This window comes from Panthera leo, chromosome C1, assembly GCF_018350215.1.
Source record: "Panthera leo isolate Ple1 chromosome C1, P.leo_Ple1_pat1.1, whole genome shotgun sequence".
In the NCBI taxonomy this organism is placed as follows: Eukaryota; Metazoa; Chordata; class Mammalia; order Carnivora; family Felidae; genus Panthera; species Panthera leo.
Window position 1 is genome coordinate 19307748 of NC_056686.1, and position 19934 is coordinate 19327681.

General features: G+C 47.4%; 2 protein-coding genes and 1 long non-coding RNA gene across 5 annotated transcripts in view; 2 read left to right on the forward strand and 1 right to left on the reverse strand.

Annotated features, from left to right (window-relative positions):
* PAFAH2 (platelet activating factor acetylhydrolase 2) overlaps positions 1-18029 on the reverse strand; it is a 64281-nt gene extending 46252 nt beyond the window's left edge. For 2 of the 3 annotated variants that reach the window (XM_042951583.1, XM_042951582.1), the window contains exons 1-7: positions 17949-18029; positions 10607-10747; positions 9507-9660; positions 8845-8941; positions 3197-3265; positions 2419-2560; positions 1323-1436 (exon numbers count right to left, since the gene is read on the reverse strand). In XM_042951583.1, the coding sequence (XP_042807517.1) occupies positions 1323-1436; positions 2419-2560; positions 3197-3265; positions 8845-8941; positions 9507-9660; positions 10607-10696 (666 nt within the window). In that variant the 5' untranslated portion in view covers positions 10697-10747; positions 17949-18029. The remainder of the gene's footprint in view (positions 1-1322; positions 1437-2418; positions 2561-3196; positions 3266-8844; positions 8942-9506; positions 9661-10606; positions 10748-17948) is intronic. The other variant, XM_042951584.1, reaches the window with a different exon arrangement.
* On the forward strand, positions 12552-12911 carry LOC122227222 (40S ribosomal protein S20-like). The gene has a single exon (XM_042951585.1). The coding sequence runs from the start codon at positions 12552-12554 to the stop codon at positions 12909-12911; it is 360 nt and encodes a 119-aa protein (XP_042807519.1).
* A 171-nt stretch (positions 18030-18200) lies between the features above and the next one.
* Positions 18201-19005, forward strand: LOC122227224. Its single transcript, XR_006205927.1, has 2 exons — positions 18201-18293; positions 18538-19005. It is a non-coding gene; the product is annotated as an uncharacterized LOC122227224 (long non-coding RNA).
* The last annotated feature ends 929 nt before the right edge of the window (positions 19006-19934 follow it).

The window sequence follows — 19934 nt, forward strand, 5'->3', positions numbered from 1 at the left end:
ATACAAAAGCTTGTATTAAATGATAACATTATTGCTTTTAAAAATGTATACGTATACGTTATGCATTTTAAAAGAACTAGAAAGCCTAGGGCACCTGGGTGGCTCAGTGAGTTGAGTGTCCGACTCTTGATTTCAGCTCAGGTCATGATCCTAGGGTTGTGAGATGGAGACTGTGCTGAGCACCAGCCTGCTTAAGATTCTATCTCTGCCCCTCCCCCTGCTTGCAGGCTCCCTCTCTCTCAAAATAAATAAGTAAATAAATAGATAGATAAATAAAAGAACTGGAAGGACAAACATCAAAATGTAAAAAAACTATTTTTTTCTTCATGCTTTTGTGTGATTTCTTGGTGGTCTAAATAGAGCCTGAGCTATTTTTGAAATCAGGTGGGAAAGATAGGGGGGTTGGGAATGTATCTTCATAGGCAGCAGATTCCACAGCCAAGACAATTTCTATCCTCCTGGGAGGATTTCTGAGATCCCCTTGAGGGAAGGAATTAGCCTGCTGTGGACGCAGGTTGTTTGTGGCTCGACAGCCCTTCCTCTGGGGACCGAAACATCTCTTCCTTATCCGTGTGGCCCTGTAGGGCTGCCAGTCCTGGTGCTCAGGTTCCCCTGACCCAGAAGTGGGGTAGAACCGAGGCAGGCCAATCTATTTGCCCCACTTAACAACTGTCCTTCTGGTACAGTGATAGATCTAGAAGGGACAAGTAACCCAAGCAGGGCCACGGCCTTCCCAGAATAGTGGAGGCAACAGAATCTCTCTTCCTGTTAAATCTGGAGCTGAATTGAAAAAGCGCTTGGGGTGGGGCGCCTGGGTGGCTCAGTAGGTTAAGCATCTGATTTCGGCTCAGGTCATGATCTCGTGGTTCGTGAGTTTGAGCCCCGTGTCAGACTTTCTACTGTCAGCGCAGAGCCTGCTTCAGATCCTCTGTCGTCCTCCCTCTCTGCCCCTTCCTTGCTTGTGCTTTCTCTCTCTCAAAATAAATAAGCAAACTTAAAAAAAAACACAGGTTCAGGCTGCCAGCAACATCTTTCTTGTCTAATTGGGGGGGGGGGGGGTGTGCAGTGAGAATGGAGCTCACACACACAGGAGTGGAACTGAGCCAGGAGAAGGTAGAGAGAGTGCCAGGGCTTTGATGACAATGTCTGAGACCCTGGATCTAGCTACACTGGCCTGAAGCCTGTCTGCCTTGGATCTTCCCACTTACTTGAGTCAATAAATTCTCTTTCGGTTTAAGCTAATGAGTTAGGTTTCTGTTATTTGTCACCAAAAAAGTCCTGATGAATATGTGTGCTCAGGGTCATACCAATGGCTGCCATACCTTCAAAGTCATCAGATCCAACCCGCCAGGCAAGATGTTGAGGACGATCTGCCCAGCAGTGACCTCCTGCAGGATCTTCAACACCCGTGCACACTCGCTTACCCTCTGATGCACCTGCAACACAGACAGTCCTGGTGGGAGCTGGAACGCCGCACAATCATCCAGCAGGGATCTCACTCTCCGACAGAGCCAAGGAAGAATGCAGGGATAGCTTGCCCACCCACATCTCAGCAAGCACTGTGGGTTCCACATCCCGAGAAAGGCTCAGCAACCTCCTAGCAGCTCACATAAGCACCACCTAACAGTTCACTGCAGTCAGCACTGCCATACAGACTCTCTACCCACCTCCCCACGGGGGTGTCAAGAGGACCGAATAAGACAACACATATGAAAGCACCTTGAACACAAAAGGAGCAAGAGTGTTTTTGAATCAACCTAGTGCTGGATTCTACGTGCCTATCAACAACATACATCTATTGCTTTTGTCTGTCTAGCACTCATCTGCTCCTACTTTGCCCGCTAACCCTGACCTTTGAGGACTGTGCTCCCCTCAAATCTATCAATGTACTTCTGATGGGAATTTCCCATTGGGGAAATCTCTCCCCAGTCTAGGAGCCTCCCCCCAGGGTTTTTCATTTTCAACCTGCAGCTTGAGGCAGGTATGACGACTGGAAGACAACCCCCAAAGAGCCTAATTCTCTCAGAGGGGGAGCTGAAACATGCGCAAGCTCAGACTGTCACGAGCTATGGTTCTAACCTCACAAGGTAAGCCAGTTTGCAGACGAGACCAACGAGCAGAGCAGAGATGAGAAAGAAAGAAAGGTCTTGACCGTATTTGTCTGGCTCCCGTGGTCCTGCCCCACTTACAACTGCCTGGATAAGCCAATCAAGTCTCCATTTGGCCTAACGAGATTAAATGGACTTTCTGTCACCTGCAATTGTAAAAGTCTTGATTAATACCCCATTTCTCTGATGTGGCAAGCTCAGACCCACTATGGCTGAGATTTCAGGACAGAAGGTTAGTGAAGTCTTCTTTAGTGACTACAGTAGGAGGAAGACAGGTAAACTCTCCCTTCCCCAACTGGCACAAGCCTACCTGGCAGTTTCGGACATGGAATTCCTTCTCCCCTTCTTCAATCTGACGGTGAGGGATCCATTCCTCCCCCAGCGACTCATTAGTGAGCTGGTTCTCCTCTGGGGCCTGCTTGCAGAAACAGGTGGTCGCTGCTGACCCGTCCCTGAAATACACATGCCACCAGAGACACCAAGAAGACACTCTTCAGCTTATTTCTCCCCTTTACCAAATCCTCCATTTCCACCAAGATACCCTGGATCATCCTTTGGCCAGGAGGGAAAAAGATCTGGGGGCATACACAGGAGAGGAGAAAAACCCTGAAATTGAAGACTGATAGGTTTGAACCCCAATTTAGCAGTGTCACCTTCAGCAAGTGAACCTCTGAACCGTGGTTTCCTCACCTTTAAAATGAGTATAAGGGCGCCTGGGGGGCTCAGTCGGTTAAGTGACCGACTTCAGCTCAGGTCATGATCTCCCAGTTGGTGGGCTCACGCCCCGCATCGGGCTCCGTGCTGACAGCCCGGAGCCTGGAGCCTGCTTTGGATTCTGTGTCTTCCTCTCTCTCTGCCCCTCACCCGTGCATGCGCGCTCTCTCTCTCTCTCTCTCTCTCTCCCTCCCTCTCAAAAATAAATGAAACAATAAAACATTAAAAAAAAATTTTTTTTAATGAGTATAATACCTGCTTTGCGTGGTTGTTGTGAAGACTAAAAATACCATCTCAATATGGGTCCAGCCTATATCCTAGCCCACGGCAGGCATCCAATCTATTATACTTCGTTATGACTGCCGTCCCCTCACCTGTGTTCTGGAACAGCCACCACAAAGCCGTGGGAGGCCAGCTCCATGCAGAAGGCTGAATACAGTGTCCTAGAGACGCAGGAAGGAAGAAAGAGAGAAGTGGTCAAAAGAATTGCCCACCTGCAGCCCCCAATCCAACCATACTTGGGTAGTGACCATCTCAAAAGATTGAATGGAGGAAGCTTCCTTTGGAATAGCCCTCCTCAAGGTACTTTCTCCGGCCAGCATACCACTTGTCTCCCCAAGGTTCCAAGAAGCATGTGGAAATCCATCCATGATGTTTTCAACCCCATATGAACCTTGACTTATCTCCTCCAGCACCCCCCAATACAGTTTGGCTACTTTGACAATTGCATTTTTATTGTCTATATGTTGTATGTCTCCCAAATTCGTTGGTCAGATCCTCAAAGACAGACACGCTGGCTATTTCTGTAATATGCAAATCTGCCCCTGTCAGTTAGCATGTGATTTTTTTGGTCTGTCCTCCAACTTCCCAGAAAAAAAGCAATATGGCAGACACTGTTCACTGCCTACTCTAAACACTTATTTTTCCCTCCGCCTTAGTAACAGAATCTGATTTTCAGCTCAAGATACAGTTATGCCATCAATTATGACATTTCTCAGCCTCCCCTGCAGCCAGGTTTAACTGTGTGATTAAGTTTTCAGCCCAGCAATGGAAATATAATACTACCCTCATAATTAATTAAAATTCTCTAGTAGATATATATTTTAATGTGTACTTACTTATTTTTGAGAGACAGAGAGAGAGGCAGAGAGAGAGAAAGAGAAGCCCAAGTAGGCTCCGTACTGATAGCACAGAGCCCGTTGCAGGACTCAAACTCATGAACTGTGAGATCATGACCTGAGCTGAAATCAACAGACTGATTTCAGCTCAACTGACTGAACCACCCAGGCACCCTGATGTATGTTTTAAACTCAACAACAACAACAACAACAACAACAACAACAAAACAACAAAAAACAAAAAACAACCCAGGTGGAATTAATTTTAATAATGTTATATTTAACTCAATAGAGCCAAGACATTATCATTTTGACATATAATCAAAATGTCTGAATTAGGGACACCTGGCTGGCTCAGTTGGTAGAGCATCCTACTCTTGATCTTGGGGTCATGAGTTTGAACCTTTGAGCCCCACGCTGGGTATAGAGATTACTTTAATTTTTTTTTTTTTTTTTTAAGATTTATTCATTTTTCAGGGGCGCCTGGGTGGCGCAGTCGGTTAAGCGTCCGACTTCAGCCAGGTCACGATCTCGCGGTCCGTGAGTTCGAGCCCCGCGTCGGGCTCTGGGCTGATGGCTCGGAGCCTGGAGCCTGTTTCCGATTCTGTGTCTCCCTCTCTCTCTGCCCCTCCCCCGTTCATGCTCTGTCTCTCTCTGTCCCAAAAATAAATAAAAAACGTTGAAAAAAAAAAAATTAAAAAAAAGATTTATTCATTTTTCAGAGACAGACAGAGTGCGAGTCGGGGAGGGGCAGAGAGAGAGGGAGACACAGAATCCCAAGCAGGCTCCAGGCTGCTCAGAGCCTGACATGGGGCTCAAACCCACACACCGCGAGATCATGACCTGACCCAAAGTCAAACGCTTAACAGACTGAGCCACCCAGGCTCCCGGGATTACTTTAAATAAAAAGAATGTCTGAATTAATGAAATATTCTATTAAGTTCTTTTTTTTTTTTTTTCCATATGAAGTCTTTGAAATCCAGTGTATACCTTACACTTCACATCTCAGTTTAGACCAGCCATATTTGTAATGTTCAATAGCCACATGCAGCTAAAAGCTACTATAATGGACAGAGTAGATCTAGTCAATGGGACTAGAACTTTCTAGTCTCATTGTTGTACAGTGTTGTACAGAACTTTCAGGCAAGTTCTCCCTTCCTATTGCTTGGACTGTGGGTGTCACGGTAGGAGCAAAAGCAGCCACCTGAGGTCATCAGATAGCCTTAGAAATGGAAGCCACACACGGCAGAGCAAGATGATAAAAGAAGTCTGGCTCTCTGCTTAACTGTGGAAGTACCATATCATCTCTGTCTACCTCTAGCTTTCTTTTATCTGAGCAAGAAAAAAAAAACTTCATATTGCTTAGGTCACTGTTATTTGGAGTTCTTCTGTTAATACAACTTGTTTGGATCCTAACTGATTCAGAAAGGTCAGGAAGGACAGACATTAAATTGATTCTCACCTTCTCTCACTTCTCCAAGGGAGGCAGTGCATTGGACGTAAGAGCCAGAGAGATTTCTGATCCTTTCCCAGTTCAAACTGTGTAACCTTGGGCAAGTCTGCCTTTCAGAGCCTGCCTGGTCATCTGTAAAATATGCATCCCGCCCCCCCACTGACCCCCCACCTACCTCACAGGACTGTGTGAAAACCAAAGGAACAGTGGCACATCATTATGTATTTGTGTGTTTATTTATTTAGAGAGCACGTGTGAGCATGTGAGGGAGGAGGGGCAGGGAGGTGAGAGACAGAAACAGAGACACAGAGACAGAGAGAGAGAGAGAGGGAGAGAGAATATATCTCAAGCAGGCTCCACGCTCAGCACAGAGCCCAATGTGAGGCTCCATTTCATGACTGTGAGATCACGACCTGAGCTAAAATGGAGTCGGATGCTTAACCACCTGAGCCACACTGGCACCCCAATAAACAGGTAACATTTAAATACACATACTCCTCCCTGTGATGGGAAGCCATAGGTCTGGAAGGATTTCCAATCCCCAATGTAACCACACAGGCAACAAGAGGAAACCATGTCCCTTTCCCTCCCTGCCTTTTTTCTAGGAATTTTTTTAATGTTTATTTTTGAGAGAGACAGAGACGGAACGTGAGTGGGGGAGGGGCAGAGAGAGAGGGAGACACAGAATCTGAAGCAGGGTCCAGGCTCCGAGTGGTCAGCACAGAGCCCGATGTGGGGCCCGAACTCACGAACCATGAGGTCATGACCTGAGCCGAAGTCAGACACTTAACTGACTGAGCCACCCAGGCGACCCTTTTCTAGGAATTTCATTCTGGTTATTGATGAGTATTTATAATTGGCTCACCCAGGTCAACTGAGGGGTGAAGTCTCAATACACATTCTTAGACCAAAAAGACCACTCTCCAAAGTCATGTGCTCACCTGCTGTCTGTATAAAATACCTGTGAGCTTATGAGGATGTTTCTTACTTTTTTCCCTGCTAGACTACAGTCTTTCTGAAGGCAAGGACTCTATCTTATTCACTACTGAATACTCAACCCCAGCACAAGCCCCGGCATATGGCAGGTACCGAATTTACTGAATAAGAAAGCAACATTGAGGGCACCTGGGTGGCTCCGTCGGTTAAACGTCCGACTTCAGCTCAGGTCATGATCTCGCAGCCCATGAGTTCGAACCCCGCGTTGGGCTCTGTGCTGACAGCTCAGAGCCTGGAGCCTGCTTCGGATTCTGTGTCTCTCTCTCTTTCTGCCTCTCCCCCGCTCACGCTCTGTCTCTGTCTCTCAAAAATAAACAAAAATGTTTTTAAAAAGTTTAAAAAAAAAAAGCAACATTGAAACCCATCTATTTGCCTTTTGAGCCGCATCTCCACATTTACTCTCCACTTCCTGCCATGGGCTAGCTGTGTGAGTCCACGTTTAGGCTCCCCTAGTGGATGCAATTCCTTGATGTTTATCTCCATAGGACTCACCTTCTCATGCCAAGGGGCTGGCACAGAACAGATGCTCAACAGATATTTGCTAAATGAATGAGAACCTAGCAAAACATAGCCCTTGTATTCACTTAGTGAATATTTGTTGGGAGACTACTACTTTCCAGGTATTGGCCTAGGCGCTGGAAGAGATAGAAGACAGACATGGTCTCTGCCTTCAGGGAAATTACAATCTAGTAGAAAAGACAGACCTTAAAGAATAATCACACGTGGGCACCTGGGTGGCTCAGTCGGTTAAGTGTCCGACTTCAGCTCAGGTCACTATCTCACACTTTGTGAGTTTGAGCCTCGCGTCAGGCTCTGTGCTAACAGCTCAGAGCCTGGAGCCGGCTTTGGATTCTGTGTTTCTATCTCTCTGCCCCTCCCCTGCTCACACTCTGTCTCTCTCTCTCTCCCAAAAATAAATTAAAAAAAATTTTTTTAAAATTTTTAATTAAAAAAAAAAATCACGCATAGTTAATTCATTATAATTATGATAAGTACTGAGAAGTACTAGATATTGTCTTATGAAAGTACATTACTGAAAAAATTAAACTAATATAATGCAGGGGTTAGAATGGGTGTCCCTAAAAGTGACATCCAAACTAGACATTGAGGTTAATTTGGAATTAGCCAGGCAAAGATGAAGGGGTTGGGGGGCCAGAGGAGGAAGAGAGAAGCAGAACAGCAAATATTTCAGGCAACGGAAACAGCCAAAAAGCACGGCACAGATAAAGGCTCTGAGGCAGAAAACAACATAGTGCTTTTACAGAAGTGAAAGGTCAGTTTGTCTCAAGAGCCGGAGTGAGGCAAGTAGTTAGAACTGAGGCTGGAAACTTTGTCTGGGACCTGCATCCACGTAAGGCCATGACAAGAACTGAATTAAGTTCAAAGGACTGTTAAAAAGTCTAAATACAGAAGCGACAGTCGTTCATTTATATAACAATATTCACTGAGCACCCACCATCAGCCAGGCACTGCTCTAGGTGCTGAAATGACTCGGTCCTATCTGCTTTTTAAAACAGATCTCCCTGGCTACCGTGTCGACAATGGTTTAGGGAATGGAGAGGCAAAAATAGATGCCTTTGAGATGTGTAACCTTCTAGGACATAAGCCAGACTTATATGTTGATAATGAACCTATAGACAGAATCTTCACAAACTTACACAGGAACACACAGACTATAGTTATTAAGCTATGTAACACAGCAAGATGTAGAAATCAGGGTTCCTAGGAAGAATTCTGAATGGATACTGACTTATAAAACTCAGGCAGAGCCTACCCAAGTGTGGTAGGAGAGATCTTACCATTCACCATCCCATGGTTCCTCGACATAGGGAAACAGAGAGCTGCGTGTGTGGACACTTCCAGGTGCCAGTCTAACTGAATCCTCACAAACCACGCTGTGGGAGCAGCATCCCCATCCAACAGATGATGAAATCTGGGCTCGGAGAGTTCTACCACTGTCCCAGGCTCCCACGGGGTGGGGGGTGGGGGGGCGGCGGCGGTGTGGCTGAGATTCACAGGTGAGGCTCTGAGCTCCAGGCGTGCAGGGAGTGAGCCCGTCTTACTGTTATATCAGTGCCATGGCAGAGCTGTCCCTCCATATACAGTGAAGAAATTACTCTGTAAGGCTTAAGCTCCTTTCTAATACTTCCGTGCTGTTACATAGAAAGAGGACTAAAAGTGTTTATTTATAAATGTTTCTGTTTAAATAAAGATGAACAGAAAATAAGTTGTTTGTTTCATTATAAATGCTGAACATGAGAAGCCTGCTGAAAGACTCCACCAGGTGGAAGGGGCTTGGGAAAGGCCTTTAAGGGAAGGTGGAAGGAGGCAGATGGGAGATAAGACAGCTGGCAGGTGGAAATGTCTGTTCCTCTGCCCTTTGAGAAGAAGTTCAGACTCAGCTGCTGTCACTGGTTGAGGAATATGACAAGTTCTGGGGGACAGAAGCTCTTACCTGAAGGCTCCCATGCCATGGGAGAAGATGATCAAGGGGTATCCAGAATCCTTTGTCTTAAAGGGGCCATTCCAGCTAACAGGCAGGCGACAAGATCCTGGCAGAGACACGGGCTATAGAATCTCTGGCTGCCCCAGATCTGTATTCCCAAGGGCAGCCTGGGCACAGGCATGCATGGGGACACATGCCCCTCCTCACTGGAGAACCACCTTTTGCCCCTGAGCAGTCCAGGGCAAACAGTCACCTTTTCTTTCCCCTTTTCTTCCCTAGCAAGCACAAATATAATAGAAAATGGGAAGATAAATGCAACAAGTACTGAACGACCCCTGAGGTGCCAAGGCGGTGGGTAGACTTCTTAATGGTGGGGCCTTTGGGGGAAGTAGATGACTCAGTGTGACTTTCCCCAGAGAGAGGAGAGCTAAGGAAGAACTGTAAACGCGAAAGTCTGGATTCAAATCCACGACAATCTAACTCTATAACCAAAGCTCTTATGTACATAATCCTCTCCCAATTCTCCACACTGCAATGGCTGACGCACGCCCCGTGACAAAAGGGCTGGAAAATGCAAACTAATGGTACTGTGTGCGCCTAGGGATCTCTCCTAGAAACATAACCAAGAAGCTGGGAAAGCATCTGGGCGGGGCGGGGAGGCCAGCCCTTACCCACAGCCAGGTTGAACAGCAAACCCCCCCAGCGCTTATTAAACCGCAGGTAATCGGCCAGGCCAGTGCAATACTCATAGCGGGGGATCCACAGGGGCTGCTCCGTGGTCTCCTCTGACTCCTGGCAGGGATAGAACAGTCGAAAGAAGCTCCCCTGTAGGAAAGAAGAGAGCAACTGCTCAGAGCAAGAAGCCTGACTCTGCTAGACTTCCCATCAGACACACTCAGAGGGTATCTGAGGTGCCAGCGGGGCAGGGCACCAAAATGGGGAACTTAAGCTCTAATTCATATACCTGAATTTCACACCCAGAAAATCCAGAAAGGAGCAAATTTATTTTTAGCGTACATGTAAGGCTTATGTGATTTCAAATAGCTGACTATACTGTGAATTACATCTGGGAGCACCAAAATATTTTCAGTGCTTGGATCAGAAAGATTTCAATTCTGGCCCTGAGCCCAGGCCTGGAGGAGCCCCAGGAGTGAGATTAGCCCTCGTGCTGGATGGGGTGGGGGTGGGGGGGCATCACCCAGGGCAGTTCTCTGGAAGCGGCAGCACCCTCATTTTACACAGGAGTAGGTGAGGGCTTAACAGGAAGTATGTGCCTCTCAAGAGAGAGGGGAAGTCTAAGGGCCAGCAGAGAAGCACCTAGGAACTGTTGGAGGGAAAGTCTGGAACCAAAGCAGGAGGGAAAATGGATGAAGGCAGGAGAGGAGAGAGAGGAGCATGTCTTCCAACCCAGGTCAGGGAGTCAAAGGCCAACAGCACATGGCCCACGGCTCCTCCTCCCATACCTTCAGATTAGCAGGAGACTGAAGACGTTCCCAGCATCAGGCATCTGCTCTAAAGATAAGGCCGCAAGCCCGAGAGCTGCCCTTGGAGCCAGAGCCCGCACCCCCTTTCCTCCTAGCTGGCAAAAGAACCCATCTCTGGCTACCGAGAGGTTTCTAACTGGAGAGACGAAGAAAAAGGTCAGGGAAGACAGACTTGGGGGCTCTATCACCAAATCCAGACCAGCTCTCTGTTTCATCGGGATGGCTATTAAGTCACGGTGCAGGAAAAAGCAGCAGGGGTGTGTGCGGACAGAGCCGGAGACGCTTACCTGGAGACTCTGACCTTCCATCACATCCCCGCAGCCTACGAGGTGGGGTCCTGTGACAGGGGGAAAGCCCACGGACTGGTTGACCCCCATTTCATCACCAGCTGAGACGAACAACGACCTGGGCAGCGCTGAACTTGATGGCTGAGGGTGGAACATAGAAGAGCCTCTTGCTGGTTTCCTCTTAGCTTCCTGTTGATTCTATGTGTCATCTGCCACCCGTGTCCACTGCTCCTTATCACCCCATCTCCTTGTCAGGGACTCGTTCAGTCTTCCACACCAACCACTGTGCTACCCTGACTTTGCCAAGGTTTAAGGGCTGCTTTGTTGTTGGGGGCAGGGTGAAGAGATGGTTGGGGAAAGGAAAGAGAGCTTCCATGCTTCTCAAAACCCACTGCCAAGTGCTCACTCAGCACCTACTATGTGCCCAGCACAGCAGTAACTTCTGCGTAGAATGTAACCCAGGCTGTGTCCTCATGAGGCTAGGAATAACGACGACTAAGATGTATTATTGGCTCTGTGTCAGCACTGAACTAAGCTCTTTACATACAGTACGTCACTTCATTCTCTCCACAAATCTCTGAGGAAGGTCCTATGAAGACCCCGTTTACAGATAAGGAAACTAAGGCACAGGGAGGTTGAATAGCTTTCCCAAGTTATACTGCTTCCAGGCAGCAAACCCACGTCTGTCTAATGCAGACCCGAGCTCTTAACCCCTACTGATCCTGCTTGTGCGGAGACTCGGTTGCAGGTTTGCAAAAGCACGGACCTCCACTACTGACTATGAAGGAGGCACTTAGACTGGGCCTTGAGGTATGAGCAAGATCTGGAGGCAGGGGAGAGGAAGGAAAGCACTTCTACACAGAGCAAGAAAGGGCAGCGATAGGGGAAGAGTGTGATGTGGCAGGAGATCAAACAGGAGCCTTGAACGTGGCAGGTGTGCGTGCTTCGGACTAGCCCACATTCCAGGAGCTTGGCTGCTCCCTAAACAGGAGCTAATGCCATGGCTTCTGTCCCTCTGCAACCTCATCATCACCAGCAACATCGTCATCATTACACCTATGGAATGCCAGGAATGACACCAAGTGCTTTGCTATATTACTAATTGAAAAATTGAGATGAGGAAACTGATGAGTTTGCCAGTTACGTAGATTACCCAAGAACATACAGCTAACAGAGCCAGAATTTGATCATGAGCAGTGTGGCTCTAACAGTGGAGAATATGGCCAAGCTTCTCAACATGCATTCTATCTTGCCTTCCTGTGTGACTTGGGCGGGGCTGCCCGATCAGCCCTTGGTGTCCCCTGGTCGGTATCTGGATGAAAAGCGGGCACATGACATAGTTGGTCCATTCAGAGCAAAGCTCAGGACTTTTGATCCCTGAGGACGGAAAAGTTCTTTCTTGTTTTGAATGAGAGTGATGTGCAGATACAAAGCCTTGGAATGTGGGAGCTGCTTTGCTACTTCAAGGACGAAGCTACCCAAGGAGGATGGATAGCAGAGTTGAGCAAATCGGAGAAACGTGAGTCCTATTTGTGAAGACATTAACACTCTCTTTATCTTAAAATGAGGGGCGGCTCAGTCAGTCAAACGTCCGTCTCCTGATTAGTCAAACGTCCGTCTCCTGATTTCGCCTTAGGTCGTGATCTCGTGGTTCGTGAGGTGCGTGACACAGAGCCCGGTGCGGGGCTCTGCACTCACACGTGGAGCCTGCTTGGGATTCCCTCTCTCCTTCTCTCTCTGCCTCCATCCACCCCCTGCTCACATGAGCTTTCATGTGCACATGTGCGCATGCTCTCTCTCTCAAAATAAATAAATCAACTTAAAAAAAAAAAAAAAAAAAGAATCTCACCCTTTGAGGAAGACACGGCCGCAGCTACAGCAGAGCTTTGGAGGCCCTGCTCCTGCTCCTGACTCACCAAGTTGCTCAGGAAGCCGCACTGCAGCCATGGCTTTTAAAGACCCCGGGAAGACACCCGTGGAACCAGAGGTGGCGATTCACCAAATGAGAATGAGTCTACCCAGCCGCAACATAAAATCTTTGGAGAAGGTATGTGCTGACTTGATCAGAGGCGCAAAGGAAAAGAATCTCAAAGTGAAAGGACCAGTTTGGATGTCTACCAAGACTCTGAGAATCACTACAACAAAAACTCCTTGTGGTGAAGGTTCTAAGACTTGGGATCATTTTCAGATGAGGATACCCAAACGACTCACTGATTTGCACAGTCCTTCTGAGACTGTTAAGCGGATTACTTCCATCAGTATTGAGCCAGGAGTTGAGGCTGAAGTCACCATTGCAGACGCTTAAATCAACCTCTTTAATAAATTATCAGTTGCTAAAAAAAAAAAAACCTCTAGACTATACATGAAAGGCCTGACCCACTCACTCCTAGATTTTCTAGTTACATGAGTCAGTAAATCCCCTTTTTGTTTAAACTGACTTTAGATTTCTAATGCCTGAACCAAAAGCATCTAAACCGATACGCTAAGTCCCAGCCCCAGATTTTTGGTCATTACACTATTCTGTTTTCTTTAAGACACTCTGGGATGGATCAGAAAGTTCAAGTCCTGGGGCACCTGGGTGGCTTAGTCGGTTGGGCAGCTGACTTTGGCTCAGGTCATGATCTCACGTTCCGTGAGGTCGAGCCCCGCATCGGGCTCTGTGCTGACAGCTCAGAGCCTGGAGCCTGCTTTGGATTCTGTGTAACCCCCCTCTCTCTGCCCCTTCCCCACTCGTGCTCTGTCTTGCTCTGTCTCTCAAAAATAAGTAAATGTTAAAAAGAAAATTATAAAAAAAAAAAAAGAAAGTTCAAGTCCAAGCATGTCTAGGCAAGAAGAGACCTTAGAGACCATTCCCATCAATCTTCCCCCACCCTCCCCAGTATATACACGTGCTGCTGATGAAGAAATCAAGGTCCTAAGAGGTTAAGTGAACTGTTCAACATCACAAGTGTATCTATTACTACACACAGATCTCCTGGTTGCCAACTTCCAACTGTCTGGTCCAGTGGAAAACTCAATAACCGATAATCCTAACGTCATTCTATTTACCTTTGGAATATAATAAGTGATTTTCTTTCTACTACTCTGTAGTAGTAGAACCCAGTTCTTTTTATTTACTTATTTTTAAATGTTTATTTTTTTTTTAACGTTTATTTATTTTTGAGACAGAGAGAGACAGAGCATGAATGGGGGAGGGTCAGAGAGAGGGAGACACAGAATCCGAAACAGGCTCCAGGCTCAGAGCTGTCAGCACAGAGCCCGATGCGGGGCTCGAACTCACGGACCGAGAGATCATGACCTGAGCCGAAGTCGGCCGCTTAACCGACTGAACCACCCAGGCGCCCCCAAATGTTTACTTTTGAGAGAGAGTGAGTAGGTGAGGGACAGAGAGAGAGAGGGACAGAGACAGAGAATCTAAAGCAGGCTCCGTGCTATTTGCAGAGAACTTAACATGAGGCTGAACTCCCAAACCGCGAGCTCATGACCTAAACCAAAATCAGAGTCGGACACTCAACGGACTGAGCCACCCAGGCACCGCAGAATCCAATTCTTTTTAAAAAGAAACTGAGCTCCTGATGTAGTCAGTGCACCAGTTAGCCAGAGTGAAACTGAGCATGTGCATGAGCATGTCTCATAGCCTGAGCTTTTCCCCTGGTCGTTGCGGGTGTAACCAATGGCAGGCCTCTGCAGGGAAACAGGGCACATGTCACCCACATGACAATGAAGCAGCTCCAAGTTCTAACTGCCATCAAAGAAGGTCAGATAAGAAGATCAGATAGACGTAGGAGTTCTGAGAAGAAAACACACTCTGGTAGCTTGCCCGTGGAGGGCGGGAGAAGGTGGTAAAAGTTAATTTTCAAGGAGAAGAAAGTGCATGAGCTAAGACACAGAGGTAAGAAAGCACACGTGAGAAACAGCTAGTCATTAGTGACGGATGCAAGGTGACAAAAGAAACGTGTGACAGATACGGAGGGTAGCAGTCTCTCAAGAGCTAGGCTAAAGAGTTGGAATCCACTCTGGAAATGAGGGTGTGGAAATCACCAATATTAAGTCTGAAAGAGCCAAGTTTGAGCCCAGCTCCTTTGCTGCCTAGCTTTCTTACCTCGGGTGGAGCATCCGATCTCACTAAGCCTGATTCCCCATCAGTACAATGGGATGCTATCCATCCTCATAGGGTTGCTAGGAAGGTCAAATGAAATAATGTAGTTAAAGCGCCCAGTATAGTATCTGGCTCTTATGAAGTATCCAGGAAATATGTGTTGATTGAGTGAAATGTAGAAACAATGGGATTTGGCAACGGAGTGGATTTGTGGAGGCAAGGGAGAGACAAGAGCCAAAGATGAGTCAGGTTTCAGGACTGGGTGACCAGAATGATACTAGCTTCTTACGGGAAAAGATGTTGGTCTTTCTGCATATAGAGAACAGTGCTTAGGATTGGAAATCAGGATAAGTGGAGTTAGACTGCTAAACAGATGGGGGAGTAGAACTCACTGGTAGTCCTGGAAAGTTTCTGGGGGGGGGGGGGGGGTCATTAAGTTTGGAAATAAATACAAATGAAAGCTAATTGGCCAGAGTGAGGCATACCCAAAAATGAATCTGCATTCCCTGGGCTCACATTAACTGATGTCCAAGGAAGGCGGGGGGAGTTGGGGGGGGGGGGGGGAATGGGAAAATCCAATTTTGCCTACAAGACACCCACACAAAGTATCCAGAGTCATTTCCAATAAATGCCATATAATTTTCCAAGGAAATGAGTCCAGGTGTCTCTAATTTGCTTTGCTTAGCTCATCCAAACAATTCAAGGTGGAACCTGTCTAGAAGCCTCTCTACCCATGCAAACCTATTCCACCCATCAAGGCCCAGAGAAATCCCCGGTTCTCTGTGCTTTCCCAAGTCCTTCCACCTTCCCTCCTCTCAAATCTAAGCACTGTCCACATCCCTCACCTGGTAACCAATCACGGGCTGCTTTAGAACAGCTCTTGGATTACTGCCTATTCTAGCAGTTTTCGATCAGTGACTTGCCTATGAACAGTTCAAGTAGAACCTAGTTCAGAGGTTCCTGAACCTATCATCACAATCACCTGGGAAACGTTCAAAAATATAGATTTTAAGGTCCTCATTCCCGGAGGTCAGTTTTTAAAAGCTGCCCATATTTCTCATCAGCAAGGTGTGAGAACCTCTGGTCCAGAGGGAACACAGGACTTTTTATTCAGAGATGTATGCATGCAACAAATATTTACTGAGTGTATACAGTGTTCCAGCCCACCACTGTATATTAATGAAATGATAATGACTAAGATTTCACTTAGTTGAATCCCCATGGCCACCTAGAAGCATGTTCTTGCTGGTTACAAGGCTTAATGTAGCGCCTTGCATATAACTACTGGCAAGAATTAATTTATCCAATGAATCTGATTTAGTTTTTTACACACTTAGGCCTCATTTCTTTGGATATACTAGAGATAGAGGCTGTGTTTTATACTTCTTTGTAGGCCAAACCATCTATCATCAGGCTTCCTCTATGTAGTAAGGACCCAATAAATGCCTCTTTATTTGGCTTTGATTTAAACTCCCTCAATTCTTTAATCTGTCTTTTCTACCTAAAAACAAGGCTATATGGTATAGTGTAAAAAAGGCTTTGGCGACCGTCTGAATTCCAATTCTTAATTGGCTGTGATCTTGAGCCAGTTCCTTAAGTTCTAAGCCTCTGATAATTTATCCCATAGGATAGAAATAATAGTACTCGTGAAGTTGTTGATGAGAATTAAATGAAATAATGTATATTATAATAATGTATATAAAGCACCTGAAACGTAGAAGGCCCTAGAACCAGAGATGGTAGCTCTGAGCCTAAGTTCTTTTTAAGTAAAATGAAGTCACTTCTAGTTAAATTAAAATAAGAAAGCTGATAATTGCCTATGGCTTGGTACGTTTCAAGTACGCATAAAAATCTTAAAAATGAATGAATAATGCCATGTCTCTCTTTCGCCATACCCAGCCGAGGTCTCTTTCAGAAATTTTTTCTGGATTAAGCCCTTTGGCAAAATGGATTCTTCCCTCCCAGCTTTTCTGGGTCAGAAACACCCAAGCCCAAACCACAGTGTACTAAAAAGGCCCACAAGAGCCCAGAAGGAATGGACAGTGCCTACAATGCAGCTGTCCATCTCCTGCTGGGGCCCTGTTTCCAGTGAGTAGAAATCAACCACCCTTTTGCCAGCTGTGTGGACTTTTCATCACTGGCTATTTCAGGACAGAGTCCACGATAAACACTTCTCTGGGGCTTCCTTTCAGACAAAGCTCTATGGAGACTTAAAGCTCCTTAAAGACCTTTGGGCGCTGGAGGAAGTGAGGAAACATCCTGCTCTTAGAGAATAGAGACACCAAGTGCTCCAGAGGCAGGCTTGAGCAACAAGGGGGCAGAGATAGAAAAGGAGCCAAGATAAGAGGCGTCCAGAGCATTAACAATTATAATAAAAATAACCTCTCTCGCTTGTGGAGGCTTTACAGTTTAAATTTTTTTTTTAACGTTTTATTATTTATTTTTGAGACAGAGAGAGACAGAGCATGAACGGGGGGAGGGGCAGAGAGAGAGGGAGACACAGAATCGGAAGGAGGCTCCAGGCTCCGAGCCATCAGCCCAGAGCCCGACGCGGGGCTCGAACTCACAGACTGTGAGATCGTGACCTGAGCCGAAGTCGGACGCTTAACCGACTGAGCCACCCAGGCGCCCCGGCTTTACAGTTTAAAAAGCCCTTTCACACACATTAGCTTGTTGGCTCCACAACACAGCCTCACCCTAAGACCGACAGAGCGATTACCATCTTCACTGTGTCAATCAAGAGCGGAGCCCCACAGAGATTGCTTGATGTGCCCAAGGTCACACAGCGAGTGAGCTGCCGAGGTGGACCAGACCCCGGGTCGGGGGGAGTCCAGGGCTCTTCCACTAGGAAGAAGGAATGGCGACCCTCCTTCCACTACCATGCAAAACCGGAAAGTGAGGGTAAGAGAGAAAGCACACAGGAGGTGTGGAGCATAAAGAAGCCCAGGTTTCAGGGAGGTCACATTGTGTGCTCAGAGAGGGGTCGTGGGGGGGGGGGGGGGGTCCTAGCACCAGAGCTCAGGGTGGGACTCCAGGGCCGTTGGGAGTGAAGGAACAAGATGACAGTGGGAGGGTGAAGGGTGCGGGTGGATACTGGAGGTGTCTGAACAGGAAACAGAAAAGGATGAGGGATTAATGCGGACTTCCTCGGATTGGGACGAGCAGCCCCCAAAACCGGCTGGAGGATGGAAAAGTTGGCTCATATCTCAGTTCAGAACAAGAGCTTTCTCCAAACCAACTTACCCAGTCAAGTTGACCCCTCAGAAGTAGCCCAGAAGGTCAACTGACGGGAACTAAAAACTACTCTGGAGCTCGTAGCCCTTTGGTAGTTGTAGTTTTCAGAACTCACCACTGGCGCTTTAAAGCGTTCCCCGCTTCTCTGTCCGGAACTACAACTCCCGAGGTGCACCGCGCGAGATTGTGTATTACGACTCTAGAACTACAATCCCCAGAGTTCTATGCAGCCCCCGCCTCGTTGGATGAAACCTCCCAAGGTCCGGGATGCGGTCCGATTCTTCCCCCTGGTGGTCTGAGGCGTCGCCACCACGATTACAAGACCCGCGCGGAGGGTTACTGCTTGTAGTCCCGGTTAGTAACCCTCCGCCTCACCATTCCTCAAATAATTCCCGGGCGTGCCTAGAAATTGCAATGGCTTCCGTTTTATTCTCAAGGAAGGAGGGGGGAGGAGAGGGGTCGGAGCTTTTTTTGGTTCTTTCCCCCCTCCCCCAATTCTGTTTCCCGTGAGAGTATGAGACTGCTCATTCAAATTAAGTGCACATTGGCGCCAAATCCATAACCTGTTGACAATTGTGATTTTTCCATTGTCCTCCAGAAACTCACTGACATGGAACAGGGGCGAACCTGAGTGATCACGGATACTCCCCACCCTCAGCCCAGCCCTTCCATCCGTCATCGCTTTGCTGCTCTTGTGCTGGTTCTTAGGGACACACTGGTGAATAAGATACTGTCCCTAGCCTCCAGTGAAATCACAGTCTAGTGGAAGAGTCTGACAAATCAATTACAACACCGCGATATGGGCTCTGATGGCGGACACAATGGGGGGTGTGGGAACCCGGAAAGGGGCACCTGCCCAGGCTTGGAGGAAATGGGATGGTGTCAGCAAGGCTTTTTAGAGATCTATGTTAAAATTAAGAACTGAGGGAACAGCACTTAGCCAGGAGCACAGGGATTGTGAAGAATGTTGTACACTCAGTAACACAAGAGTGTGAGGGTTGCCACATCCTTGAGTCTTGTAAACTTCTGTAACAAATTTGGATCATTCAAGCAACTTTAAAAACTTTCAGCGGCTTCAGACTACTTCCTGAACGAGGTCCCAGCTTCTTAGCTTTGATGCAGGCAGGCAGGGTCTCAAGACCTCAAGAGGGTCCCGCAGGACTAGCCAAGAGGATCCTTGGCTCCATGCAGGATGGAAATCAACCTCCAGCCAGCAGGAGGTAAAAGCAGTTGATTGAAGATATAGGAAGAACAGATACAGACAGAGCATCTGGGAGACTCGGAAAGGAAAGGAGCATGAGTCTTGTCTTTGCTTGGGGTCTGGGGGATTTATCGACAATTGTGGTCTGATGCCCGTGTCCTCTCAGACCTCCCTCTAAGAAGTGGTCAGAAAAAGGACGGGGTCCAGATGTCCATCATAAGTCACTCAGTCCTTAGAGCCAGGGGTCTTGGTGTCGAGATGCCTAGTGCCAGTGGTCTGAAATATGCACATGATGGCTTTTCCAGTAGTGCCTTAGGTATTATCTTTTGTGCTAGAAAGAAGGCTCCAAAGATATCATTACCTCTTTGTCCCTACAAGGAGGACATACAATAAGGCATGTGCAGGGCAGGGGTACCGGTCCTAGCAAGAATAGAAGCCCAAAAGAGGCAAAATTAAAAAACAGCTTTTTGTCTCAAGGGGTCCCTTCGGTTTCCCTGTCTCAGCTTGGCATTGGAGATCCTCCCCGACCTGGCTCCCCACCACTTCCCCAGAAGTGTTGCCCATGCTTCTCTGGCAGGGCTCTCCTCTCTTCTGCTCTGCCTCCCGCTATGTGCTATGTGCACCCCCTCACCGTTCTGCAGGTGTCCCAGGCTTGTACCTCCACACTCCAAGTCGTGCTCTTCCCTCCACTGGGTGCTGCCCTGTCTGGTGGCTTGTCTAATCCTGTTCTTTTAATGGTCCGCTAGGTTCTCCCCACGAAGCTTCCCTGATTCCTCCAGCCCCAAAGGACCTCT

Bases quoted from the DNA above. Each gene is read 5' to 3' on its own strand.
- LOC122227222 (XM_042951585.1), top strand. From the start codon at position 12,552: ATGGCTTTTAAAGACCCCGGGAAGACACCCGTGGAACCAGAGGTGGCG.